This window comes from Alosa pseudoharengus, unplaced genomic scaffold (genome assembly GCF_046254945.1).
Source record: "Alosa pseudoharengus isolate Yale_2024_CS ecotype anadromous, Long Island Sound unplaced genomic scaffold, YU_APseudo_1.1 YU_APseudo_1.1_scf_3, whole genome shotgun sequence".
Lineage (NCBI taxonomy): Eukaryota > Metazoa > Chordata > Actinopteri > Clupeiformes > Clupeidae > Alosa > Alosa pseudoharengus.
In genome coordinates, this window is record NW_027468718.1 from 41,781,236 (window position 1) to 41,808,584 (window position 27,349).

At 38.9% G+C, this 27,349-nt stretch overlaps 1 protein-coding gene across 19 annotated transcripts in view; it reads left to right on the forward strand.

Moving 5' to 3' along the window:
• LOC143100796 (titin-like) overlaps positions 1-27,349 on the forward strand; it is a 145,345-nt gene that overhangs the window by 21,776 nt on the left and 96,220 nt on the right. For 11 of the 19 annotated variants that reach the window (XM_076264288.1, XM_076264298.1, XM_076264291.1 and 8 more), the window contains 20 exons: positions 10-120; positions 215-403; positions 2,813-2,851; positions 3,282-7,007; positions 7,440-7,718; positions 22,574-22,864; positions 23,043-23,330; positions 23,547-23,663; positions 23,790-24,063; positions 24,156-24,324; positions 24,436-24,507; positions 24,605-24,872; positions 24,969-24,995; positions 25,341-25,550; positions 25,664-25,741; positions 25,834-25,860; positions 26,012-26,068; positions 26,166-26,213; positions 26,602-26,658; positions 27,111-27,182. In XM_076264288.1, coding sequence (XP_076120403.1) covers positions 10-120; positions 215-403; positions 2,813-2,851; positions 3,282-7,007; positions 7,440-7,718; positions 22,574-22,864; positions 23,043-23,330; positions 23,547-23,663; positions 23,790-24,063; positions 24,156-24,324; positions 24,436-24,507; positions 24,605-24,872; positions 24,969-24,995; positions 25,341-25,550; positions 25,664-25,741; positions 25,834-25,860; positions 26,012-26,068; positions 26,166-26,213; positions 26,602-26,658; positions 27,111-27,182 — 6,399 coding nt within the window. Of the gene's footprint in view, positions 1-9; positions 121-214; positions 404-2,812; positions 2,852-3,281; positions 7,008-7,439; positions 7,719-7,785; positions 8,547-9,902; positions 10,182-10,645; positions 10,925-11,019; positions 11,302-11,398; positions 11,678-11,793; positions 12,085-12,169; positions 12,818-12,918; positions 13,198-13,326; positions 13,687-13,954; positions 14,255-14,537; positions 14,823-15,267; positions 15,553-15,690; positions 15,976-16,238; positions 16,524-16,651; positions 16,937-17,152; positions 17,438-17,669; positions 17,955-18,093; positions 18,379-18,554; positions 18,840-19,461; positions 19,747-19,917; positions 20,203-20,468; positions 20,754-20,970; positions 21,256-21,528; positions 21,556-21,661; positions 21,689-21,839; positions 21,867-22,186; positions 22,487-22,573; positions 22,865-23,042; positions 23,331-23,546; positions 23,664-23,789; positions 24,064-24,155; positions 24,325-24,435; positions 24,508-24,604; positions 24,873-24,968; positions 24,996-25,340; positions 25,551-25,663; positions 25,742-25,833; positions 25,861-26,011; positions 26,069-26,165; positions 26,214-26,601; positions 26,659-27,110; positions 27,183-27,349 lie in introns of those variants that run through there. The other 8 variants (XM_076264290.1, XM_076264304.1, XM_076264297.1 and 5 more) reach the window with 6 other exon arrangements.

A 27,349-nucleotide genomic window follows, 5' to 3' on the forward strand; every position in this document is an offset into this window, starting at 1 on the left:
TATTTTCAGTGCCAGAGGTGATTACACCTATTTCACCTCCCCAACTTGTTTTCCCAATCTCCGACATGACTGTTGATGAGGGAGATTGTGCAAAATTCAAGTGCAATTTTACTGGAGATGGTAAGACATTGCATGTTATTAAATAATTAACAAAATCATGGAAAGTCAGAGAAAGTTTACTGATCTGACTCCTCTCCCTCTTTCATATCTGTAGACTTGATTATCACCTGGCAGTGCAAAGGCCAGGAGATCCAGAAGTCAGCCTCCTTCAAAATGACTCGGTATGATGATTATATCCAGCTGGAAATTTCCAGAGTTTTCCCCGATGATGAGGGAGAGTACACATGTGTTGCCCGCAACTCTGCAGGAACAGCCTCATGTTCTGCCAAGTTAACTGTTCAGGGTGAGTTCCTGGTATCTTACATTTATTTAATTACTTGAGTATACATAATGTTCCTCCTTTTGCATCTGTAAAATATACAGATCACTCTTTGTTTATATTCATTTTTGCAAGTGTGTAGGTACTGACTTGCACCCAAATCATGGAAGAATTTGCATGATAAGTTGCACCTGAGAAAAAGAAAGCAAAAAAATTAATGCATCTCACTCCACTGTTTGGACATTATGATCAAAATTGTTGTTTTCCAATGGGAAACTTCTTTACATGGCAAAAACCCAAAACAAATTAAAACTGCTCAAGTGCTGCATGTCTCACCAAGTCTATCCAAATAGCACATTGATAGTAAAAAATAAGCTAATTGGTGACTTTCATTGAGCCCACCTCAAGCTGCTTGATGCCTTTCGGAAAAGTGGCCTGATTCCACCCTGGTGTATCTTGGTTGCTAAATCCAGATGCTTCTAAAGTCAACAAAGACTGCTGTCTTTCATTTCGATGAGAAGACAAACACTGCCAGACTAATCATAGTCGGTGCTTTTTCTAAGCATGCTAGACAATGAATGCATATCAATATTGCTGGACAGGCCATTTACACAGCTACTCTTGCGCTAAACAAAAGCTGTTAAACTGAATTGTGGTCAGATTAACGCATCTTCATCAGGACGTCTCTTTTGAATCTTCACATATCTGGGACATCTTCTTTTTGTTTATGGTTTCTTATTAACAGTGTAACAGTGTTTTGGATGTTATTTCAGACATTTTGACATTTATTTTGACATTGCATTGATATTGCAACATTGCAATTGAGTCTGTTTGCTTAATAACTCATTTGATGCTGTGAAATAATCTTTCATCATCAAAAGCACCAACCAGATTTGGTGCTACAATGCATCTTCCATCTTCATTCATGACCTCCTTTTCATCAAAGCTCTCCAGTCATAAACTCACAAATGATTTTTATGAAGTGCCTAATTTCATTTTTTTCACCGCTCAGATGTCAAAGCTCTAGATAGGCAAACTATGTTGAGCACTGGAAGCTCTCTTGTGGAGAGTGCGGAGAAGGTTCCTGGAAGTCCAAGCTTGACTCTGAAAATGAGTGATATCAGAGTGAGCGCTGGTGACCTGGCTCAGTTCAGCTGTTCCTTTGATGGACAGCCATTCACTGATATTATGTGGGATCATAATGGACGCAAAGTTACAGTCACAGAGAGGGTGAACTGTGCCCAAAATGGAGATTTGCTGTCTCTTACCATTCACAATGTCCAACTGACTGATGAGGGGAACTATCGGTGCTCAGTAAAAAATAATAATGGTGAAAACAGAACTTCTGCACAGCTCAGAGTGGAAGGTGGATATTTTCATATTTTCCCTTTGTGGTCCATTCCATCCCATCCTGCTTCCTGCTGGTGCTATTTAAACATTTAATATTTTCCTTGAAGCTATAACCTATTGTAATATTTTTAATGTAATAACCAATTTAATAAATACAGGATCATCCATGACAAGCCTGGCTTAACATCATTTCCCCATCACACTAACTCCTTGTTTAGTGCTAAAATACCCTCTCATTGGTGGATTTAATACCTAATAAATTTCCCTAACTTTATTCTCACCCAGCTAAAGAAGCAAACCCCAGTGCAGAAACTCCTGTACCTTGTGATTCTCAAAGTAAGGCACCTAAAAGTGACAGAGAGTCCACTATACAGACCTCTGAGCAAGAAAAACAGGAGACCTTAAAGAATCTTGGATCTCTTCCACCCTCCCAAAGAATGCAGTGGCATATAAGCAGCCATTATTTCCCTGACGTTGTTCCCTATGAAGAAAGGGGTATATATGGTGCCATTCTACCAGAGCTCCTTCTGAAACTTGCCCCTGAAACTCTTGCCAAACAGACAGATGACGTGGTGTCACCATTTTATGTTGTAAAAGCAGCACCCTCTCCATTTGTTCTTTGGCTCCATGATCTGTTAATTCTCGAAGAGCCTTTGTCTTTTTCAATGAGACATGATGGCCCCATCTGCTGCTTAAATGTAAAGAATGGGGGCATTGGTCAATGGGGGACCTGCACTTGCAAAATTATCAATGCAGCAGGAGACTGTGCGTGCAGCATTCCCCTCAAACTGAAGACAGGTTGGCAATTGCATGCTTTAGTCCTTACCAGTCAATTTCTGAACTTGGACACTCATTAGATTTCTTCACTATTCACATCTTTGGTAGTGACATCTTGGATGGATATAAACCCACACAAAAACACAGGCTGTAAGCAGTTCACATAGGAATACTTGGTTGAATAGTTGGCCCCTTTGGAATAATGTATTTCCTATTATAGACAAAACTCACTTGTTCACACTTAAATTTAGGTGGCATGAATGGCTTACATGTCTTCTCTAAAATGTTTTTTTATTTTCTTTACAGCAGCTAAAGTGGAAGAGGCTGACCAAGGAGAAGGAAGAGGTAATTGCATATTTAAAACATTACCATTTTGTGCAAACATAATTGTCTGCATTTGTATTAAGTGCTATCTTTTCAAAATGATTCCGGTGACTGCAGTGTTAAATATGTGTTGTTAAGGGCTCACATGTACAGGAATGGTGTATCCTGTGTTGACAAATTTGTATTCATAGTTGACACTTATAACCATCAATATTATAAACATGACATTTAAATCCCTACTGCAAGGACAGTGTAATACACATCATGCAATTTTGTGTCAGATATTTCATTTTGTATATTTGTGTTATACTTCTTTTAAAAAGAAGATATTCTTCACATCTGTGCATGTTAGCTGGAATGTAACATGATTACATGACATAATTGTATATCAGAATGGATTATTACATCATTTAGTGAATAATGTGTGTTAAAAGATTTATTTTTTGCTCAGCCTTTTCTAGCTTGGCTGTTTCAACAGAAGAGGAAAAACACGACCACATAAGCATGAAAGAGAAACACACAACATTTGAACTTGAGCCAGAGTCAAAAAGCTATGTTAGTACTCTTTCCCAAAAAATAGAGAAACCAGTATTTGTAACCAAACTCTCACCTGCAATTGTTTCTGTTGGGGACACTGCCAAGTTTACTGTCATTGTATCTGGATTCCCAAAACCAGACGTTCAGTGGCAGCACGATGGCCAAGTCATTGTTTCTTCATCGGTTTACAAGTTTATTCAAGAGAGAGATGAGTACACATTAATAATAACCAAGGTGCAGGAAGAAAGCGAAGGAGAGTACTCATGTATCATGCGCAATGAATATGGCGATTCAAAATGTTCAACTTACTTGCATGTGAAAGTAAGAGACTCAAGGCAGTTAGAGAAACCCAAAGGACAACCTCCCTCTTTTACAAAAGAAATTGACTCAGTGCAGTGTACAGTTGGAGGCCAGGCACATTTTCAGTACACAGTAACAGGAACACCGCTGCCTGAAATTCAGTGGTTGAGAGGTGGATATCAAATTCATCCTAGCAAGTACTGTGTAATAATGAACAATCCAGATGGCTCTGGTTTTATGATGATGACAAGCCTTCAGCAGGAAGATAGTGGTCTCTACACTTGCAGGGCATTCAACTTATTTGGAGAGGCTTCATGCAGTGCTGAACTTATTATCTTCCAAGAGACTGTTGCTGTACCATGGCATCAAGAACAGGTTGTCACTCAAAAACAAAAAAGTTACAAAGTTTCAGTGACTGAACAATCGACTGAGTCTCGCCTGTACATGGTAAATATACCAGGTGAAGTCAGAGAAAACCAGCAGGCAAGACGTCAGATGATCTACACCATTGGCACTGAGGATACACAGGCTGTTGCCAGTGAGCAAGTTGACACCTTAAGAGAGATAGATTTTTCTGCTGCCACCATTCATAAGGAACAAGTGACCCATCAGGCTGCAGTCTTGCAGTCTCATGAGGTGCAAGAGAGAGTGACAATGGGTCCAACCATACCACAGCCAGCTGTAGCCATCTCTGCTAAGCAGATGCACACTGTTTCCCTCACATCTGCCGTTGAGGAAAACCTAGGTTTCATAGAACAACACTCGGAACGAATCAAAAGCCCTGAGGTTACTGAGTTAGAGTATGAGAGGGAACTGCCTTCGAAGTTGATGTCTGCCACCTCTGAGAACATAACTGGATTCTCAATGGTAAGAGCTGAATCTTTTACAGATAGCAAAGAGGAACAAACAGAAACAACAGAAGAACCAAAATACCCTGTCAGTGGCTGTCAAGTAGAAACCAGATTTCCTTTATTGAGAGAACAGTATCAGAATATCCCTCAACCCGAAGAAGAGAAAGGTTTTACAATTACTGAAGGGGTCAAATTGTTATATTCTGCTACTTCCTCAGAGAATTGGCCAGTTTCAGAGGGCCATACATCTGACCTTACTGCTTCGGAAACCACTCAAGGTGTAGTTGGTAAGGAGTTAAAAAAGCCAACACTTGCAGGAGTCAGTGAGGTAAAGCATGTATTGTCTAAAGAGGAGGGATTTGAGGTACATAGGCCAAAAGAGGAGATAGCTGGTCTTTTTAAAGACAAATTATTCCTATCAGCTTTAACTGCAGAAGAGAAGCTAGAACTCAAATCTGACCCTGTTGGCAAAATACAAGGAATAGAAAGTGCTGAATCAGTTACCACACAGAAGGAAAAAGAGCAGATTTTACACTTGCAGGTGATTAGTGATCAAGACGTTCTACTTTCAGAGGGCAGGTTTACCTGTGAGAAACCAGCCCAAGAACAGGCAGATATCAGGAAGAGTCCTACACTGCGCCACTCAGCTTGTACAAACGAACAGAAAACTGCCATTTGTGAGGACTCGGCAGAGTTTTCATCTGAAAGGACCACTTTGACTCTGCAGCCTAAGAAAGAGCCCACTGGGACTTTACATCTTCAGTCTATTCAAGCAGAATGGCCATTAACCAAAGAGGCTATACTTACAACAGAGAAACCAGATGAGCACTCTGCAAGGAAAAGGCAAGAAAAAGCTCAGAAACGTTACGTAAATGTAGAGGAAAAAATGGAGCTTACAGCAGATTACATCAAAGATCTTGATGTATCAGTTGCAGGCATTAAGTCTAATTATAAAAAAGAACCCAAACCTCAAAATATTCTTCAAGTAATTTCAGAGCCTTTGGTGCTCCCGAAAGAAACACCATTTCCCTGTGACGTTGACCAACAGAGAGCTTTAGGCCAAAAGGAAGATCGGTGGAATATAGTGCACATAACATCTATCTCAGACAGACAAGTTCTTGAGGAGGGCCACACTGACCAGCTGAAGACAGCAGAAAAATGCACTTGTGAGTTGGGAGTAGAGCCCAAGATGCCAACACAACCTTTACACATAGAAGAAAAGGCTGTTTCCACAGAGAGCAGTGTTGCACTGGAGTCTACAGAGCAGGATTTTGCTGTTCAGATTCAAGAGGGACAGTCAGTGAGACAGTCATTATTAATGGAGGAAAAGCATGTTATGATCGGGGAAATATCCAAGCACACCACAGAGTTTGAGTCAACAAAAATTCATGCTACTACGCAGCCCAAAAGACCCCTGTTTATCTCTGAGTCCAGAGATAGCAAAACTCTTCCCAAAGAGCTGACATTTATCATTCCTGCACCCAAACCGCATAGCCTAGACATCCGTTATCAATTAAAGACTGCCCTCCAGTCGGCAGTGGCTCGCGATCAACAGCTTATTTTGGCCGATGTTGTGAAGAAACTTGATGTTGTGGAGGTTAAAGAACCCATAATACGCAAAGAGCCAAAATTCACCATGTTCACCTATCTCATCACTACCACAAGCACACCCATTGATATATGTTTTGCATTTGAGGGTGACTACCCTCAGACTGCAGATCTGAAGAATGAACTTCAGGCAGCATTTTATTCTATAGTATATCAAGAACACCAGGTTCTGACCTCAGCACAGCCTGGGGCCTTAGAAATGGACAGACCACAAAGGTTACAGGTCAAGAGTGCTTCCAGGAAGGAGATGCTTACATCTGTGGTGGGGACGGTGCAGACCGCAGAGAGTGTCTCTGGTATCAAATCTGCAAGAATGCAGTCAGCTGCAGTGAAGACAGAAGCTAAAACCTCCTTTGAAACTATTGTAGCTCAGGAACAACCTTTGGTACAGGAAGCCATGCAGATTTCTAAACCAGAAATCAGATCAATGACAGTAAATGGCAGTGAGAGAGATGTAGGTGCTGCAGATATAACTACAACTGTACCATGTGCCCCTATACCCATTGAGCAACCTGTAGATGTTTTTGTACAAAGAGAGTTGAGAGAGGAATTTCTCTCTGAAGAAATTACAATTAGTAAGACAGTAGAGCACATTGCAAATTACCCTATCATTGAAAAACCCCTGAATGACATGTCTGTAGAGGAGGACAGTAAAGTTACATTTTCAGTGACTATAAAATGTGTTAAGAATCTAAACTGGCTCTTCAATGGAAAATTGGTTAAATCTGGCGTCGAGTTCAAATGTTCCAAATTTCGTGACACATACATGTTAGCAATCGACAAAGTTAAGAAGGACAAGCATCAAGGAGAATATGTCTGTGAGGCCGAGAATGAAGCTGGCAAGACCTCCACATCCTCAAGGCTCACAGTTATATCAAGAGGTTGGATTATGGAGATGTTTTAATATCACAGTTTCTCAAGGTTTTACTTTAATCTTTGGCGTTTACCATTAGATCATCACTAATTCATGGATGAAAATCCATATCACCTTCACATTCCTACTCTCTTGATTTCATATAATTTTTCCCACTATTTCTCTTCACTGCCAGGTATTCATCACTCCTAGATTTCACTCTTCGCCACTCTCTAAATCACTTTGTTTCACCCATCAATTTTAGCATGCTTTGAGGTTTCATATAATTTCATTACTCTTCATCAACTCTTCATTTTCTTCATTCCCTCACAATAACAGTTCTTTTCACAGTCACCCTGGATTACTAGAGTGTGTATTCATTCCTTTCCCAGTTATGCAAGATGTCATCTTTCCATTACAGCCTGGGTAACTTTGCTTTTTCTCTTCCTCCACAAAACAGTGCCACCTGTTTTCAGGCGCAAGATCCAACCCTTGGAGGTCAATGTTGGCGATCTTGCCAAGTTTGACTGCGATATTGAAGATGCTCCAAATGTCAACTTCAAATGGTTCAAGTCTAGCACAGAGATTCGTCAGGGTGAGCAGTACAGGATCATCAGCACTCAACATAAGTCCTCGCTGGAAGTCCTGAAGACCACCAATGCTGACAGCGGTGAATTTACCTGCAAAGCCACCAACCAGAATGGCAGTGACAGGTGTTCAGCTTACCTCACTGTGTCTGGTAAGTTAAGTGTGTATTTTCTGACGCAAGCCGCCGTGTTTGCAGGCTGTGGATACTGGATAGTCTGGCATTGTTGGCAATTCTGTTCATGTTGCAGTTTTTGGAGTGTGTGTGTGTGCTTTGCCATAATGTCTTTGTGAGGCATCTCACAGATTTATTTGAATGGGTTAAACTCTGATCTTTCTTGGGAAAGGGAAGGATTTTCACAGAAAGGATTATGTGCAACAAATACAGTTTATTGTCCTATGCTTTGATCTTTTGTAGAACTCCTCCCTCCAACTTTTGTTACTAAGCCTGATCCTATGACGGTCTTTGTTGGGAAACGAGTACAGATTCAACTCTTAGTTACAGGAGCTTCACCTATGGATGTTGTCTGGCTCAAAAACAACGCTGCTATCTCAGAGAGCACCAGCTACAGAATATTTTATGAAAAGAACAAGCATTCTCTTGAAATCTTAAGACTTAGGCAAACTGACAGTGGTGTGTATGTGTGCAAAGCTTCAAACACCATCGGTACATCTATGTGCACTACGGAAGTAACAGTCATTAACAAACCGAATTTTGTGAGAACTTTTGACTCAGTTTATGTAGCTGTGGGTAACCCACTGCATCTTGAGAGTCAGGTTGATGAAGACATGGGTGTGACTGTTACCTGGACTAAGGATAACAAGAGACTTCACAACACTGTGAACTGTAAACTCTCTTTTGAAGACAAGATTGCCAGTCTTGACATTCTTCAGGCTAACCTCAAAGACACTGGAAAATATCTTTGTACAGCAACAAATGATGCTGGAAGCACAGAATACTCTTGCGTGGTTATGGTCCAAGGTAAGTGCATATCCGTGCCCAGCGTACTATTTTACTACTGTGTAAAATGTCTAAGAGTTTATATTTTTCAAGAGCAAACTGTATGCTACTGCTGTACAAAACACAACAACATTGCTCCAAAGGACAATGCATCAGTGTTTCCCACAGTATTGAATTCCATTTGTGGTGGTTGGTTTGCAGAATTAACTTGAATACAACAGTTTTAACAAACTAGCACAGCGTGGTTATGATGCTAACCAGATTTAAGCACAATTTAGTACAACCTGGAAAATCATTGTGTGGTGGTCAATGTTGATATTGTGGTGGGCCGCCACAAATACGTCAATGTATGGGAAACACTGATTCATATGTCAGTGGGTATACAGGTAATAGATTTGATGTACTGTAACACTCCTGAGTTACATGGCATGGCATGATTTATTTCTGATACAACACATGTTGGTTGGTTGGTTGATTGTTTGAAGGAAGGCAGTGTCAAAAAACAATGATTTTAATTAGGCTATATTCTGATATAAAGTACATAGATGTAAAAGGATGCTATGACAATGGTTTCACAAAATGCGTGAATGAGTTTGATTACCTGAAGGGTGAGGATTTTGCTTGGATGGATTTTGATTACCTGAAGGGTGAGGATTTTGCTTGGATGGATTTTGTCAGAGGTTAGATGGTATGTTTTATGAGATTTAAAATGATTAGCCCAGGTCTTACAGGCATTTCATATTAGTCTTGTCATGCAAATCATGATTAAGTCAAGTTATGTGTAAGCCATACAACAAAGAATATTATTATTTGTAATTTCAATGAGTTGGATTTCAGTTACTCTGTTTTAATGTATTGATTGGTAGTAGCTACTGTGTGCTGTGTTAGACTACAAGAGACACAAAATATTCCGACCATAGTCTGGTGGTGAACAGAATAGGCCTACAGCTCCACATTCAAATTACATTTTCAAAAAGTTGTTACTGTAGAGTGTACTTGTCCTTTACTGAGGGGTAGATTGGCTTTGAGATTTAGCTTGACTTTTTGTTTGGAGCATTCTCAGATTGTGTCTGCTGTGCATTGTTGTCGGATAATGCTATCTAGACTATGATGTTATTGAATTTGAAAAAATATTGTTACTCATAGGACAATATAAACCTTGCAACATATCAGTCATGGTGAATATGGACAGAAATGAATCTATGACATCAAAAACCATTATGTTATTGCTATTATGCCATAATAGCAATAGCGAAAAAGGTGACAATGCAATACATCTTGCTAATTGAGTGAATTAATGTTCATCATGCACTCCTTTTTGCAGTGCTAAAATGTCTATATTATGACCTGAGAGTATCTCACATTATTGATTTCCAGAACCACCCCAGTTCACAATGAAACTGCCAAGCACACAATTTTTTAAGCTCCATGAGCCACTGCGTCTTGAATGCAAAGTCAGTGGCTCACCCTCTTTAAGGATCAACTGGTACAAATATAACAACAAGGTTGATTCTGGACACTACAGCAAATCATTCGTTGACTCAGTAGCAGTCCTTGAATCGAAGACCACTGGATTTGAAGACAGCGGAGTCTTTACTTGTGAAGTACAGAATGATACAGGAACTGCCAGTTGTAGCAGCAACGTTGTTGTCAAAGGTCAGAGCTTATTCTGAATGTTTTGACATCCAACTTCATTTGGATGGTATCAAGGGACTTTGACATTTCAAATCCTGGATGTTATATATCTACATAAGGAATGAATCCCTTCATACTGGATGTCTTGTGTTATGCTGATGTTAGAATTTAGCATTTATTCTCAATATGATGTTGAGCCTTTTGTGCTGAGCTGGCATCTGAGGTGCAGTTTTGTCATTTTGAATGCATCATGAGATCAACATCTTTAGTCGTGCAACTTTTGAAGGTGTTTGTCATTTGAGTCTGCATGGAGCACATGGTATAAAACATATCATGCTGTTTCTTCATGTAATGTATGCAGTATGCATACGTTCTCACCTACCTTGTTTTATAGTGGATCGTGAACAGTGCAACTACATATAGTGCCTGCAAGATATTGGCAAGATCTATAGTGCATCTCACTGATTCTTTCTTATTATTTTTAGACCCTCCATCAGTTCTTCATGCTCCTAAACCAGCTGAAGGCATTGAAGGAAAAGATGTCAGTTTTAATTGTGAATTTAATGGCACAGGACCTTTTGAGATAACTTGGTTTAAAGATAATACAAAACTGACAGGAAGCAAACGGTATATAATGGCAAATAAGGAAAACTCAGTCACTCTTTACATTCTTGGATTGGAGAAATCTGATGTTGGTGAATATGTTTGTAAAGCAAACAACCAAGTAGGTACTGCAAAATGCAGTGTCTTTGTCACTCTAAGAGGTTAGTCACATTGTAGAGGAGTATTTCAACATTTCATATTTGAAGTCTGACATCTGGGATACTTAATCTCCCCTTTTCTGTTTCTTACAATATAGACCCTCCTTACTTTGTTAAAAGACTGACAGATGTTACAGCCAAACACGGTGAAGAAATAACTCTGAAGGCTACAGTTAGAGGTTCCCAGCCAATGACTGTTTCTTGGATAAAAGACAAAGATCACATTGTCAGAGATGGTGACAACTTCAAGATGTCATTTGAGAACAACCAGGTTACCCTCAAAATCTTTAAGGCTCACTCTCCCACATCTGGGCAATATACCTGCCATCTCAAAAATGACGCTGGTTCTGCAGAAAGTGTTTCAACAGTTACCGTGCTGGGTTTGTTGAAATCTTCTAATCTTTTATTTACTTTACTCTTGGGGCATTGGGGAATGTTGCAAATTACAGACCCATCATGTTCCCATCTAATTTACAGAACCTGCTGCCATTTTGGACAGACCAGAATCGTTCAGTGTAACTGCTGGTGAGACAGCAACATTAGAATGCACTGTAACTGGAACGCCAGAGCTGATAGCAAAATGGTTCAAAGATGGAGTGGAGCTGTCATCTGGCAAGAAGTACAAGATGACCTTCTCAAAAATGATTTCAAGTCTTAAGGTTTTTTCAACAAATAGCAATGACACTGGAGAGTACATTTTTGAGGTGAAAAACAGTGTTGGCAGAGATGTTAGCAAAGTTCACCTGACTGTCCATGGTTAGTACATTTTTTATCTTCTAAAGAACATTTCCCTAATGAACACTTGTTTGCACAAAGTAGCTATACTTATACTCTACATCCAGTTAAGATTATGTGTGATACCTATCTTACAGACAAAATGATTGCACCAACCTTTACCCGGAAATTGAGAGACTGCCATGCCATTGTGGGTAAATCCATGGAAATGAACTGTAAAGTTGCTGGCACTTCACCCTTAAAAATCTCTTGGTATCACAATGGAATTGAAATCAGAGATGGACAGCAAAACCATCAGATTGAAAATGTTGATAACATCTGCACTCTAAAACTCGTTAAACTGAGTTTGTCAGATGATGGAATATACAAATGCCATACTGTAAACTCAGCAGGAGCCAGTGAAACCAGTGCCTCATTGACTATAAAAGGTCAGTGGTGTGGGCCAGGTTAGGTATCAAGATATTTGTCTTTTTCATAATAAGACATTTACATCAGATTTTGTTTTATGTGCAGAATCCCCAACATTTGTGGTGAAACCACAACACCAGGAAGCACTACCATGCTCAAATGTGACGTTTTCAGCCACAGTTCAAGGAAGTGTTCCACTAAGGTTGAAATGGTTCAAGGGAAATAGACAGCTACTACCAGGGAAGAGCTGTGAAATATCTTTAAAAGAGAACATAGCAATGTTAAAATTGCATAAAATCGACAAGTCTCATTCTGGGGAATACTTATGCCATATCAGTAATGATGTGGGAGAGGAAAGTTGCCAGGTCAACTTGACGGTGAAAGGTCAGTTTGCATACACGTCCTTCATGCAGACAGTCATATTTGCTAAACTGCAGTTTAAGTTTAATGAGATTTTTGTCTTCTTCTTAGAACCTGCTCGTTTTGTGAAAAGACTGAAGGACATTTCTATTGAAAAGGGAAAGCATTTAATTCTTGATTGCACCTTTGTTGGAAGCCCAAAAATGTTTGTTACATGGATGAAGGATGGCAAGCAGATATATGCTTCCTACAGATACAATACAAAAGTGACAGGGAGCTCATGTATCTTGGAATGCCTTTTTGAAAGCAACCATGAGACTTCAGGAACTTACTCTTGTGAAATCAGTAATGGTGCTGCAACTGATGTCTGTCACTCTCAAATCACTGTGCTAGGTTTGTCCTTTTTCTATGACATTTTTACAGTTCAATAATATATGACATATTGTTGAGACATAAGTAATCATCATACATACCCTAATATTTTTACTCTGTAGAACCACCATATTTCATTCAAACATTGGCACCAAAGGATGTCAAAGAAGGGGATGCTGTTTGCATTAGTTGTCACATTGGAGGTACACAAGAGATACAAGTATCCTGGTTTAAAGGGAACAACAAATTGCATGCCTCTGCCACATGCAAAATGGAGTTCTCCAATGGCATTACTTATTTGAAAATATCAAAAACAACTAAATCTGACACCGGTGAATATACATGCACAGCTGAAAACCGCATAGGATCAGCCTCTTGTATCTGCTATTTAAATGTGAAAGGTATTCTCATTTCTCTTTGCTCTTAAAAAAATCATTGGAGATTCTTGAAATGCTTGTATAAGAGACTCTATTCATACACTGTGTTTGCTACAAATCGAATGTCATCAAGAATAATCTTGTTTCTTATAGACCTACCAAAGTTTGTGACAAAGATGAAAGACCTTTGCATTCCTGTGAGAAAGAAATTGAGACTTGAGTGCACGTTCACGGGAGCTCCCAAGATGTTTGCTATTTGGTATAAGGATAGCAGACAGCTCTATGGCTCTGATAGATACAGCACAAGGGTCACCAAGAACATGTGCATCTTGGAATGTCTTCAAAGCAGCAAAGAAACCAGTGGAAGATATTCTTGTGAAATTAGTAATTCTTGCGGAACAGACATTTGTTTTGCTCAAGTCACTGTCTTGGAATTAGAGAGTGGAGATAAAGAGATTCCTCGTGGTAATTCTTGTGATGATTACTATCAATATCCTCTCACCACCTCTAGAGGTTTGTATATAACAGGAAATGTTCAATGCCATCTTTACTATCTCTTCATTTTGAATTATTGAAGCATAGGCTGCAACTAAGTAGCAAATCTCAACAATTCTTATTCTTGAAAATGATTAAAGGAGACAATTCTTGGACACTTTTTGGTCTGGACCAGTACTGTATCACTGCATTGAAGTACAAGATTACTATGTCCGAGTCTTAGCTATCCTCATATTATTTTATCAGAATATCTGACGTATACTTTATTGGTTATTATTCTTTTTAGCACCTGGACGCTCAAGGCCTGCTCGCTTTGTGATGAAGATGGGAGATGTTTCTATTCCAATGCGCAATAAATTGAGATTGGAATGCAAATTCACTGGATCTCCTAAGCTGTTTGTGACTTGGTACAAAGATGGCAAACAGCTCTACGCTTCATACAGATACAACACAAAGCTCATTGGGAACAACTGCATCTTGGAATGTCTTCATGAGTGCAACAAGGACACTCCTGGAAAGTACTCCTGTGAAGTTAGCAATGCCTCTGGCAGCGACATCTGCCATGCTCAAGTCAGCGTAATAACAGGTTTGTATACCAATCATCAGAAAAGTGAGGTAGATAATTCTTTATCTAATTTAACTTTTTCTTACTTAAGCCATTTACTGCTTTTGGTATCTTTATATCAGGTCAATTGTAAATATATTTCAATTCAATATTACATGTAATGGATACTTCTTTGGAATCATCATTTTTTATAACAGTGGATGAGTTGCAGAATTTAAATTTACTGGATTATCTAATTGGACTCCTTATGAATTTAAAGGATCTTGCTGAAAAATAATTCAATCAAAAATATTGTTCCTCTTAGAACCTGCTCGTTTTGTGACAAAACTGAAGGACATCTCCATCCCTATGAGACAGAAATTGCAACTTGAATGCACCTTTAAAGGAGCTCCAAAAATGTTTGTTACTTGGTACAAAGATGGAAAGCAACTCTACGCCTCATACAGATACAACACAAAAGTAACAGAAAACTCTTGTTCTGTGGAATGTCTTCATGAGTGCAACAAAGATACTCCTGGAATATATGCCTGCGAAGTCAGCAACGCTTACGGAACAGAGATTTGCTATGCTAATGTCTCTGTGATAACAGGTCAGTGTAATGTCGTGAACTTCCGGAATGAGAAGGTTTCTGTGAGGATTTCTTGAGACAATGAGAATGTTTGAGTATTTCTAAATAGCACAATAGTTACAACAATTGGTATGAAAAATGCATGGATGCATTGAGCTCATTTTTCGGATTCTGACTGCAAAACCATTTTTTGCATGTTTTATTGGATCATATCTATAAGCAATGGAAATGTTCCACTCCCACTTTATCAAGTTACCATCAAGGCAATATAATATGCCCCAATTAATGTAGTCACAAAGAAAAGCATGGACGCATGGAGGATATTCTTGTGAATACGGAGAACACTGGTGTATTATTAAAGTTAAATTCAAGATCTTAAAAAATAGCATGCCTCACTCGATCCTCCCTGTAAGAATCTCTTATTCTCCTCTCTTGATTTACTTAAAAAGATGTTCCTTTTTCTCAGAACCTGCACGCTTTGTGAAGAAGCTGAAGGACTTCTCTGTTGCTTTGGGCAAGAAATTGAGACTTGAGTGTGAATTTAAGGGAGCCCCTAAAATGTTTGTCACTTGGTATAAGGATGGCAAACAGCTGTATGCCTCTTATAGATACAATACAAAAGTTACAGCTAATACCTGCACCTTGGAAGCTCTACATGACACCAAACCAGATACCGCAGGCAGATACTCATGTGAAGTCAGCAATTCCTATGGAACTGAAATATGCCACGCTCAGGTTTCTGTAGCAACAGGTTAGTATAGCCTTTTGTTGTGAAAAAAAATCCTAGTAAGGTTACTATGTTCCCATTTGCAACTTAATATATACTTTTAATGTTGATACCTTAGACAACCATCCCTTAAATTATTTATCGCAACATTATCTTTCACAGAACCAGCACGTTTTGTGACAAAGCTTAAGGACCATACTATTCCAATGAGCAAGAAGTTGATACTGGAATGTACATTTACCGGAGCCCCCAAAATGTTTGTGACTTGGTACAAGGAAGGAAAGCAAGTGTATGCTTCATACAGATACAATACAAAAGTCACAAAGAACTCATGCATCCTGGAATGTCTACATCCCTGTAACGAAGAAACAACTGGAATTTACTCTTGTGAAGTTAGCAATGCATATGGAACTGATATCTGCCATGCTCAGATTGTTGCCGTAACAGGTTCGTACATTATCCTCTGCATAACTGAAGTCCTAGTCAACATTCTAGGCCATCTTGTTCAAAAAAGTTTGATATAGAAGTTTCAGTCATTACCACTCTAATAACGCTAAAACATTTTCTAAACAAATTTGTCTCAGGATGTAGAATGTTCCCAGGCCTCTTTAACCTCGTAATAATACGCAACCCAGTTTGTCTGTGAAGTGTAGGCCTTCGTAGCACTGGGTCTTAGGCCAGTTTTAATCTCTTCATATTTTTCCTCTCAGAACCTCCTGAATTTGTCACTAAGATAAAGGATCTATCTGTTCCAATGAACAAGAAATTAAGACTACAGTGCACCTTCAAGGGAGCTCCAAAAATGTTTGTCACATGGTATAAGGATGGCAAACAAGTCTATGCGTCCTATAGATATAATACAAAGGTCACACAGAACTCCTGCGTCCTGGAATGCCTTAATGAGGCCAACGCTGAAACTACAGGCAGATACTCATGTGAAATCACCAATAAATATGGATCTGATATATGCTTTGCTCAAGTCACTGCAGTGACAGGTCAGTATCAGGAATTATTATATCAGATACTCTTCTACTCTTTCCAACACCTTAAGGTTAGCACACTATTGAATGAGGTGGCAATATTTAATTGAAATTTAATTAAATAAACAAAAATCTTCTCTCAGACCCTCCACACTTTGTGATGAAGCTGAAGGACCTTTCCATCCCATCGAGCCAAAAACTGAGACTTGAGTGCACTTTCAATGGGGCACCCAAAATGTCTGTCACTTGGTACAGGAATGACAAGCAGCTCTCTACCTCAGACAGATACAACACCAAAGTGACTGGAAACTCCTGTATCTTGGAGTGTTTGCAAAAAAGCAGCAAAGATACCACTGGAAAATACTCCTGTAAAATAACAAACAAGTTTGGATCTGATATATGCTCTGCTCAAGTTACAACAGTGACAGGTTTGTATGCCTTCCAGACCCTAGGACATTGATCAGATTCCAACATAGTAATGCTACATTGTATTTATCATGTTATCTTTAAACTCTTTGTGAGAAAGTTCAAATACATATTTACCGTATTTTTTTTATTTATTATAGTGCATTTAATAGAGCCCTTATAGAGCATATTAACTCTTTATAATAATAATAATTCAAAACATTTAACATTTTGCTCAGATGCTCCTCGCTTTATGAAGAAGCTGCCCAACATCCAGGTCTATATTGGAGAAAAAATGACCCTGGAATGTACATTCACTGGAGCCCCTAAAATGTTTGTAACTTGGTATAAGGATGGAAAGCAACTCTATGCCTCTTACCGACACAATACAAAACTAATTGGTAATTCATGCATCCTGGAGTGCCTTCATGGAAGTAACGCAGAAACTACTGGAAGATACTCATGCGAAATAAGCAATTCTCATGGATCAGATGTCTGCCATGCTGATATCACTGTTGGAACAGGTTCGTTGAGTACTGAGTGTTGGAACATTTTTCATAGATACTCTTTTCCATAAAGTTCTTTGTACAGTTAATTTGCATTAAGTTTTGGAAAGCAACCAGTATGTCAGTCAAGTCCATTTCACTACATCATCAGAATAAGTGATACATCTTGCTTATATAGTAGCATTTACACCTCTTTAAAATATAAGCATGAATCTTTGGACTACTTAATAAATTGCATTGTTATTCTCAGATGCTCCACACTTTGTGAAGAAGTTGACGGACATGACCATTCCAATGAGCAAGAAGTTAAGACTAGAATGTGCATTTACGGGAGCCCAGAAAATGTTTGTCACCTGGTATAAGGATGGCAAACAGGTCTATGCCTCTTATAGATACAACACCAAAACCACCAACAATTCCTGTATATTGGAATGCCTGCATAATGTAAACGAAGAAACAACTGGGAAATATTACTGTGAACTTAGCAATTCTTATGGAACAGCTATTTCCCATGCCCAGATCACAGCAGAACCAGGTTTGTTTTAATTCTCCTTCTTGATGTATTTTCCATGTATGAAAATTAGTCTATTTTCACAATACTCTTTCAAAACCTCCATACTTTCTCAGGATAGCCAACAGTGAGATAAAAATCTGTATGCTCTTATTTCTCTCAGCACGTGCTCGCTTTGTGAAGAAGCTTGAGAACCTCTCAGTCCCAATGAGCCAAAAACTGAGACTTGAGTGTACTTTTACGGGAGCCCCCAAGATGTTTGTCACTTGGTACAAAGATGGCAAACAGCTCTATGCTTCATACAGATACAACACAAAGGTCACTGAGAACTCATGTGTTATTGAATGTCTGCATGAGTGCAACAAGGAGACTGCAGGAAGGTACTCCTGTGAAATCACAAATCCCTATGGAACAGACATATGTCACGCTCAGGTCGTCCCAGTTACAGGTACACATCTTGGTTTCCTCTAATACAATCTTAGAATGGTTTTAAACCTTGTATAGTCATATTGGTTATAGTCATCAATAATAGCTATGCAGAAAAGCAGATATTTCTTGGAAATGTATTGAAACCTTTGGATAATACTTTCGTCTTAGATAACATGGTAATATCATTGTTCTTAGAACCTGCTCGCTTTGTCAAGAAGCTGAAGGATGTTAGCTTCCCTTTGAGTAAGAAACTCAGACTGGAGTGCACATTTAAGGGAGCACCAAAGATGTTCGTCACATGGTATAAGGACGGGAAGCAGTTGTATGCCTCCTACAGATATAACACAAAGATCATTGGTCACACCTGTGTCTTGGAGTGTCTTCATGAATGCAACAAGGACACTCCTGGAAGGTACTCCTGTGAAGTAAACAATTCTTATGGAAGTGACATCTGTCATGCCCAGGTTACTACAGTGACAGGTGTGTAACTTGTCTGTTGTCTTGCGGAATGACAAAGACTGCACGTCAAGTGATTAGTGGACATGAAGATGCATGATTTTCTTGTGGCTAGTTGTCATAAATACCTGACTGTTGATTGTCTCTGTGTTTTGCCTGAAGTGACGGTTCAATGGTACGATACAAGACAATAGGTCGGTTGTTTTAAATACCTGATTGTTGATTGTGTTCATGAGTCTTGCCTGAAATTACTGTTCAATACGATACAAGTGAAGATATTGGTTGGTTTGTTGGTTGGTTGTTTCAAATACCTGACTGTTGATTGTTGATAGTGTTCGTGTGTCTTGCCTGAAATTGCTGTTCAATACGATACAAGTGAAGAAGTTGGTTGGTTATTTTAATCTAACTGTTGGTTGTGTTAATATGTCCTGCCTGAATTGATGGTTCCATATGATTCAACAAGTTAACGATACAATATGGTACAAGTTAAGAAGCCTGCATCACTTGCATATGGTGTTCTACCCTTATCCCATGACAACTTTGCATGATTATTCGGATTTTTGGAGTCCTGCTCTTCAATGCACGTGAATGGAAGGAACGTCTCTAATGTCAAGACTTAATTATTCAAACTATTCTTTCCTATTAGAACCTGCTCGATTTGTGACAAGAATGAAGGACCAAACCATCCCAATGAGCAAAACATTGAGATTGGAGTGTACATTCACTGGAGCTCCAAAACTGTTTGTCACTTGGTACAAGGAGGGCAAACAAGTTTATGCTTCATATAGATACAACACAAAAGTCATTGGAAACACCTGTGTTCTTGAGTGCTTACATGAGTCCAACAAAGACACTACTGGAAGGTACTCCTGTGAGGTTTACAATGCACATGGAAGTGACATCTGCTACGCCCAAGTCACAGCAGTCACTGGTTAGTAAATTTAGTCAAGGATTACTATTCTTATTACTTATGAGTTATTCAATCAATCGCACATGGATACAATACTGTATGTTAGTATTCCAATAGTATTTAAATTGGGAATGCCCCGACATTTCCCATTTGCATAGTTAGTTAATCTATTCATTGTGTTCTCCCCCATAGAACCAGCTCGCTTTGTGACAAAACTGCAGAACCTCACCATCCCAATGACACAAAAGCTGAGGCTGCACTGTACATTCACAGGAGCACCAAAGATGTTTGTCACATGGTATAAGGATGGCAAACAGCTTTATGCTTCTTATAGATATAACACCAAAGTCACCAAGAACTCTTGCATCTTGGAATGCCTTCATGAATGCAACAAAGAAACCAGTGGAAGATACTCTTGTGAAGTTAGCAATGCCTATGGCACAGATGTCTGTCAAGCACAGATCACGGCAGTGACAGGTTGGTTTGCCAAATAAGCGCCGCCAAGTATTTGGAGTTATATCAGTCAGATATTTACAGTAAATAAGATCAGAATGTGCTGTAGGGATCTTTATTGTTCTTGTTGACACTTCAAATATAATTTTTTAGACTTGCAACTGATTATTTTTCCAGATATCAATTTTAAGAGATACCTCAGAATTATTAAGTCCTTCCAGATTAGATATTTTCTATTAGTTTCAGAAATTCAAAGACTCATCAATGCAACACTACTTTGTTTGCTGTAGAACCTGCTCGCTTTGTGAAGAAACTGCAGAATGTTGCTGTTCCAATGAGCCAGAATCTGAGACTTGAGTGCACTTTCACGGGAGTTCCTAAGATGTTTGTCACTTGGTACAAGGATGGCAAGCAGCTCTATGCTTCATACAGATACAACACAAAGATCATTGGAAACTCTTGCATCTTGGAAGCTCTGCACCCTTGCAACAACGAGACACCTGGAACTTATTCTTGTGAAGTTAGCAATTCTTACGGAACTGACATTTGTCACGCCGAGGTCAACACAGCAACAGGTTAGTGTCATACAGGATTGTGTCACGCATGATGGCATGATGAACAGTTTGACCCCAGAGCTATAGCAATTTCAATAGTAGTGTCATGGACAATATAAGGATTGGAATCTTAATGACAAATCTTAACAGTTCTTTCAGACTACAACAGTGCATGCGTCTGTGCATAAATCAACTCTACATATTTTTGTAACCTTCCTCTCTAATGTTGATGTCTCAGATGCCCCTCAATTTGTGAAGATGCTAACCAGCCACAGGTTGACAAGGGAACAAAAACTGCGTCTTGAGTGCACATTTACCGGAGCTGAAAAGATGTTTGTCACCTGGTATAAGGACGGCAAACAGGTCTATGGCTCTTACAGATACAACACAAAACTCATTGGTAACTCATGCATCTTGGAAGCTCTTCATGAGAGTAACAGTGAGACCACTGGAAGGTACTCCTGTGAAATCAATAACTCCTATGGAAGTGATATCTGCTATGCTCAAATCAACTTTGGGACAGGTGTGTAATACTGCCTTTCTGTCGGGAATTTACTGGCATTTGGAAAGTGCTCTGTATATTTGAATGAGAATTTCCTTGGAGAGCATTCTTTTGTACTTTAGATGGATATGAAACATGTCCTTGTACTAGCATAGTGCCAGTGTTGCTGTTATGTTTCAGACATAAGAGTTACAGACAGTGTTTCTCTATATTATATGAATATAATATAGTCATAGACACAGTATCAGTATAATGATCATTAAGCAATATATTAATATATGGTTGATTTTTCAGACATGGCAAAGCCACCAACAACTAAAGGTTAGTTTCAGAATATTTGCCCTTGATAAACAATACTTTGGTATTTTAAAACACAAATACTACTATTTGTGAATGCTCATAGTTAACCTTTTTGTGAATTATGCAGATGTGAGGAGGGCACCAGTGACTACAGGTCAGTATAAGTTCAGCATAAGAAAAATCATTTATATTTGGTGGTAGGATGAAAAAGGAAATGTTGAATCATCATTCACACTTCTCACTCAGATTCTGCAACGCTTTACTCATACTCCGTTGACCTTCATTGTATTATGATTGATTTTCAGACAAGGCGAAGAAACCTGTGACTGCAGGTCAGTGTTTAAGTCTTCTGACTACATACTTGAAATTAGTTCTCGGATATGATACGTTTAGTGTTCTTGTGGCCAGGCATTTGACTGTTGGATCTTCTCTAATGGAATCTTGGCTTGAAGATAAAGGATCTTTGAATAACCGATGGCACACATTTCATATGATCACAAATCTGTTCTTTTGAATACAGCAAAGTCATAGAACACATCTGTATAATTTGATTATCAAAGAGATCCATTTATAGAAAATCTTTGCTGAAAGGCTGATCATCTTGATGATTCAAATTATTAATCCTTCCCCATTTTCCTCTCATGGTCTTCAGTTCAACCAATAGACTCCAGATATCCTCCTTTGTTTGATGTAAAACTTAAGCCTGTGGATATTTTACTGGGAGACAGAGTGGAATTAAAATGTCACATGACTGGATCTTTACCAATTAAAGTCACGTGGTCAAAGGATAACAGAGAAATACGGGCAGGAAGAAATTACAGGATCTCCTGTATGGACAACACTGCACATCTTGTTATTTTGAAAGCCAGTCAATCAGACTTGGGGGTTTACTCTTGCCATGCTAGTAATGACACTGGAAAGGATGCTTGCTCTGCTGAAGTGTGTGTGAAAGGTATTTGACACGTCCTTGTTTGTGGTCATCTACTAATTCTCTGCCCATAAAAATAAGCTAACATTAGTTCCTTTTCGATCTTTTCAGAGCGCAAAATCCCACCAAGCTTTACCAAAAAGCCCTCATCTAATATTGATGACACTGAGGGTAAATTGGTAAAGTTGGAAGCACGGCTGGCTGGTTCACCACCCATCAATGTCCGCTGGCGCAAAGACAACAAAGAAATCTCCAGCTCTGACAATGTTGACATCTCTTTCAAGAGCAACGTGGCCCTGCTGTGCATCAGGTCCTCTACTCGCTCAGACTCTGGCAGCTACATTTGCGAAGCCACTAATGAAGCTGGTACAGTCACCTGCCATGTGACAGTGAACATCACAGGTTAGAGACCATGCACACCAGTTTGTGTGTGTGTGTGTGTGTAGGTGTGTTTGTCTGTGTATGAGATTTAAATAGTCTATAATGGATATATTTTATTATGACATATATTGTTAAATAAATTTGAGCTGTAGTAAGTGTCCATCATGATCAATATTTTCTCCTGTTTATTTATTCACAGAGCAAAAGACACCCCCAGTCTTTGACAAGCCTCTTAGGTCAGTGACTGTTATGGAGAGTGACAAGCTCAGCCTGAGCTGCCATGTCCGTGGATCTCCTCCTCTGAAAGTTCAATGGATGAAGGACAGACGGGAACTTGCATCCTCAGCCAGCATTAAAATTACTTTTGTGGATGGTACACCCAATCTGCAAATCCTCCGCACATCCAAAAATGATGCAGGCGACTATTTGTGCAAGGCCACAAATGATGTCGGCAGTGAATTTACTAAGTGTACAGTCACCATAAAGGGTAGGTTCTGCTTGATTTTTGAAGAGACTGCCCACTCTGAATTTAAACAGCTGAAACATGTCATTACATGCAAGTGGCTGCCAGTCTATTTTCGGTTGCATTTTGTTGACCATGAGAATATTTTCATGTTTATGTTGTGCATATAAGTCTGCAGATACATTTTTCCTCAGCTTCTTATCGGTTGTCTTATTTAATTCCTAATCTTTATAAATTCAGATAAAACAGCAGCTCCTAAACCTGAAGCTGCTCCAGCTGCTCCAGCTGCTGCCCCAGTGAAGCGACTTGACAACTTGTTCTTTATTGAAGAGCCTAAGACTGCCCAAGTAACTGAGAGTAAGTACCTTAGAGTGTTGCAATTATGTAGGTTGGCCATTTCGATGAAACATTTAATAATGTTTTTTCATTAATCAATAAAAAATAGGTTCATCACAATGTGTCTTTGACTATTCTTATTCTTAGAGGGCACAGCTACCTTCATTGCGAAAGTTGGTGGTGACCCAATCCCCAACGTGAAATGGATGAAGGGCAAGTGGAGACAGGTTACTCACGGTGGTCGCATCACTATCGAGCAGAAGGGTCAAGAGGCCAAGCTGGAAATCAAAGAGGTTACCAAATCTGACTCTGGACAGTACAGATGTGTTGCATCTAACAAACACGGAGAGATTGAGTGCAGTGCTGACATGAATGTTGCAGAGAGGAAGGAGACTGGTCCTGAGACAGTGACACTCAAGAAGTGAGTTCTTTAAAAGGTTTTCATTTATCTGTTAACTTTCCTGGGGATTTGTTTGGCATCATTAATTTAAATAATTGGTTAATTCTGTGTAGGACACCATCAAAGCAGAAAAGTCCAAAGGAGGCTCAAGAAATTAACATTGTTGAGCTGCTGAGGAATGTAGATCCCAAAGAATATGAGAAGTATGCTCGCATGTATGGAATCACTGACTACCGTGGTATCCTCCAAGCTATTGAGCAGTTAAAGAGAGAAAGAGCAGAGGTAAGTTAGATTGATTACGCCATCTCCATGTTATGCACTGTTGTCACAACCCCAAGATTGTAGAAGATGAGTGAATATGAAATAACGTCTGATAACCTGTTGTCACTGCAGGCAGGTGAAAAGGAATCCGATGAAGATTTGACCGCTTTCATGGCTGATTTGCAGAGCAAGATGGAACAGGAGGTCTTTACCATTCTTGTATACGAATTATAATGTTACCTTCAGTCACAAAGTGTGTCAATGTGGTCTTTGTAAATAACACACTATTACCTCATTGCAGCCTGTGACACTGGTGAAGGATATTTCAGATCAAAGCACACATGAAAACAAGGACGCCGTGTTTGAATGTGTGATTAAGATCAATTACCCAGAGATTTCTCTCACTTGGTACAAAGACACAAAGAAGCTGTCAAGTGATGGCAAATATGATGTTAAAGTGTCAGGTGATCGCCATACACTGAAGATCAAAAACTGCCAGTCATCAGACCAGGGAAATTACCGGGTAGTGTGTGGATCTCACATCTCAAGCGCAAAGCTGACAGTTCTAGGTAAGTGTTGTCTTCATTTGTTTTTCTTGTTTCAGTTCACATGTTGACTACTGTTTCAAAGCAAATAGTAAGATTGAGCAATATTTATCCATACAGAGTCAAAAGAGCAGATGCCACCTTTGGGTAAGGAGGTTTTGCAGACTAATTAAGTGCTGAGTATAGCTTCGTATTTCTAACCAAAGTTCTACTCATTACAGGATGCAATGATTAAAACAATTCTAAACACTCTGCTAATTTGTTTTAGATGATGTTTTGAAGTGTTTTGTTTTAAATGTCTGTTTTTTTGTTAGTTCACTAACCTCTTTCCAGTCTGTGTTTAATGTGTTATGTTGTCGTTGGTCGCCCTCTGTGGTCATCCTCTTTGGACGCCCTCTGTCTTGGTTAAACTGCCAAGATATATACAGTCTAAAACATTTTTAAAATCATTATTTGGAACAAATCAACATTAGTCTCATTATTTAATTTTAGCTGATCAAATTCAGTTCACCAAACGTATCCAGAACATTGTGGTAAAAGAGCGACAATCAGCAACTTTCGAATGTGAGCTGTCCTTCGACGATGCCACTGTTACCTGGTACAAAGACTCATGGGAACTGAGAGAGAGCCCAAAGTATACCTTCAGGTGTGAAGGAAGACGTCACTTTATGATCATCCGCAATGTAACCGCTGAAGATGAAGGTGTGTAGACAGAAAAACATATTAGCACTGGTATTTTTAAATATACTTAATCTAACAGACTGTATTTAAAAGAAAAGCTGACATCTGTGATGTCTTCACTCGTAACTTTTTAGGCGTATACTCAGTGATCGCACGATTGGAACCCGTTGGTGAAGCTAAGAGCACAGCTGAGCTTTATCTGTCAGGCAAAGGTCGGTAAAGTTATTTGGTTGTAGGCATCTTATTAATTTACCCCCTGTAGTGATGACACGCTAGTAACAGTGTATGTTGCCTCTTCTTACAGAAGTTAATTTAGGAAGGGTTCCGCAAGGTAAGTATTTTTCAGACTGCTGCATTTTCCAGCTCTTAGTTAATGCAATGACCGCATATTTTGAGCTAACACTAATAATATAAATAGATAGAAAAATAGTGTTGGCAGTAACATTTACCTGGACTGTATTTACTGTGTCCAACATGTTCAGATGTCCCTGATACATCAATACAAGTTCCTGAGGTGTCCTCTATAGTTAGTTTTAAAGGTAAGAGTGGGACATTTGTTCTGAATACCTAACAATTATTGTAGACAGTGATTTTTTCCTTGATGATATGAGTAATTTTTACTCTTTAATTTAAAAGAAGAGACTTCAGAATACTATCACTACGAACAAAAGACAGAAATAACAGGTACAAAGTCTAACATGCATCGTTACATTCATTGCTTTAATTCATTCGGGTGTTGATGTCACTGATCATAAAATCATCATCATCATCATCATCATCTTCATCTTCGTCATCTTTATTAACCTCATCTCTTATCATCCTTTCACCAAAATCATGACATTCACTAAGGCTTTTTTTGTTTAAACTAATTGTTTAACCAACCTAAACAACAGTTTGATCTATGGATTTGAGTGAAACCTTCAATGTAACATAAACTAGACCATAACCAAAATATATTTCTTCTGGTGGCAAAAGTTATAGTGTAGAATCTTTTTCTTTATGGTCAAATAATGCGTTTATTTTCCCATTTTTTTGTATCGCCAATCCTTTTCAACATCTCCCAATATATTAGCGGTTGAAAGTTGGACTGTTCAAGAGGAAACAGTGGTTGAGCTCTCTTCAGTTAAAGGTACAACAGGGACCTTACTTTGTAGTTTTCTACCTCTATATACTGTCCATCCCTGGTGGAAAGCATCTTCATTCCCTACTTTACCTGTTGTTTGTCACAATATTTGTGTGATTTATGTTGTATGTGTAAGTGTCGGAGTGTTCGTTCTTTGAAATTGAAAATAATACACCTTATTTTCTTTCAACATGTTTATTGTTCTCTGTTTTCTTTTTCCTGTCACTCACCTTATATATCTTACAACATAAAATAATGAATTTCTAACATAGGCAGCTGTGGTATGCTTAATTTGGATACATTCTATGTACTATCTTTGTAATGATACTGCTCTTTAGGCTGTGTTGTCATGGCTGTCTGTTTTTGTCTACAGGTACCAATATGTTTAAAGATTAATATTTCCTAAATGTTCATGTACTGTCTTGCACACATCTAAGTTAACACTCATTTTTTGTCAGAAACAAAGATACCAGTTGAGGAAACTGTTCCAAAAACAACGGTGGGGGTGAGAGAAGAAAAGCCAGTAAAAGGTATAAAGAGAAAAGATGGCTGCTTATGCTTAGTGCAGCTTAATGGCACATGGTTGAATTACGCTGGTAGCACTGCTAACCCATCTGTCTCCATCTTGTCTTTTGACAATTTTTATGTTTCATGTTTGTTGTCATCATTTTTGTTCATAATCTTCTCATGTTTCATG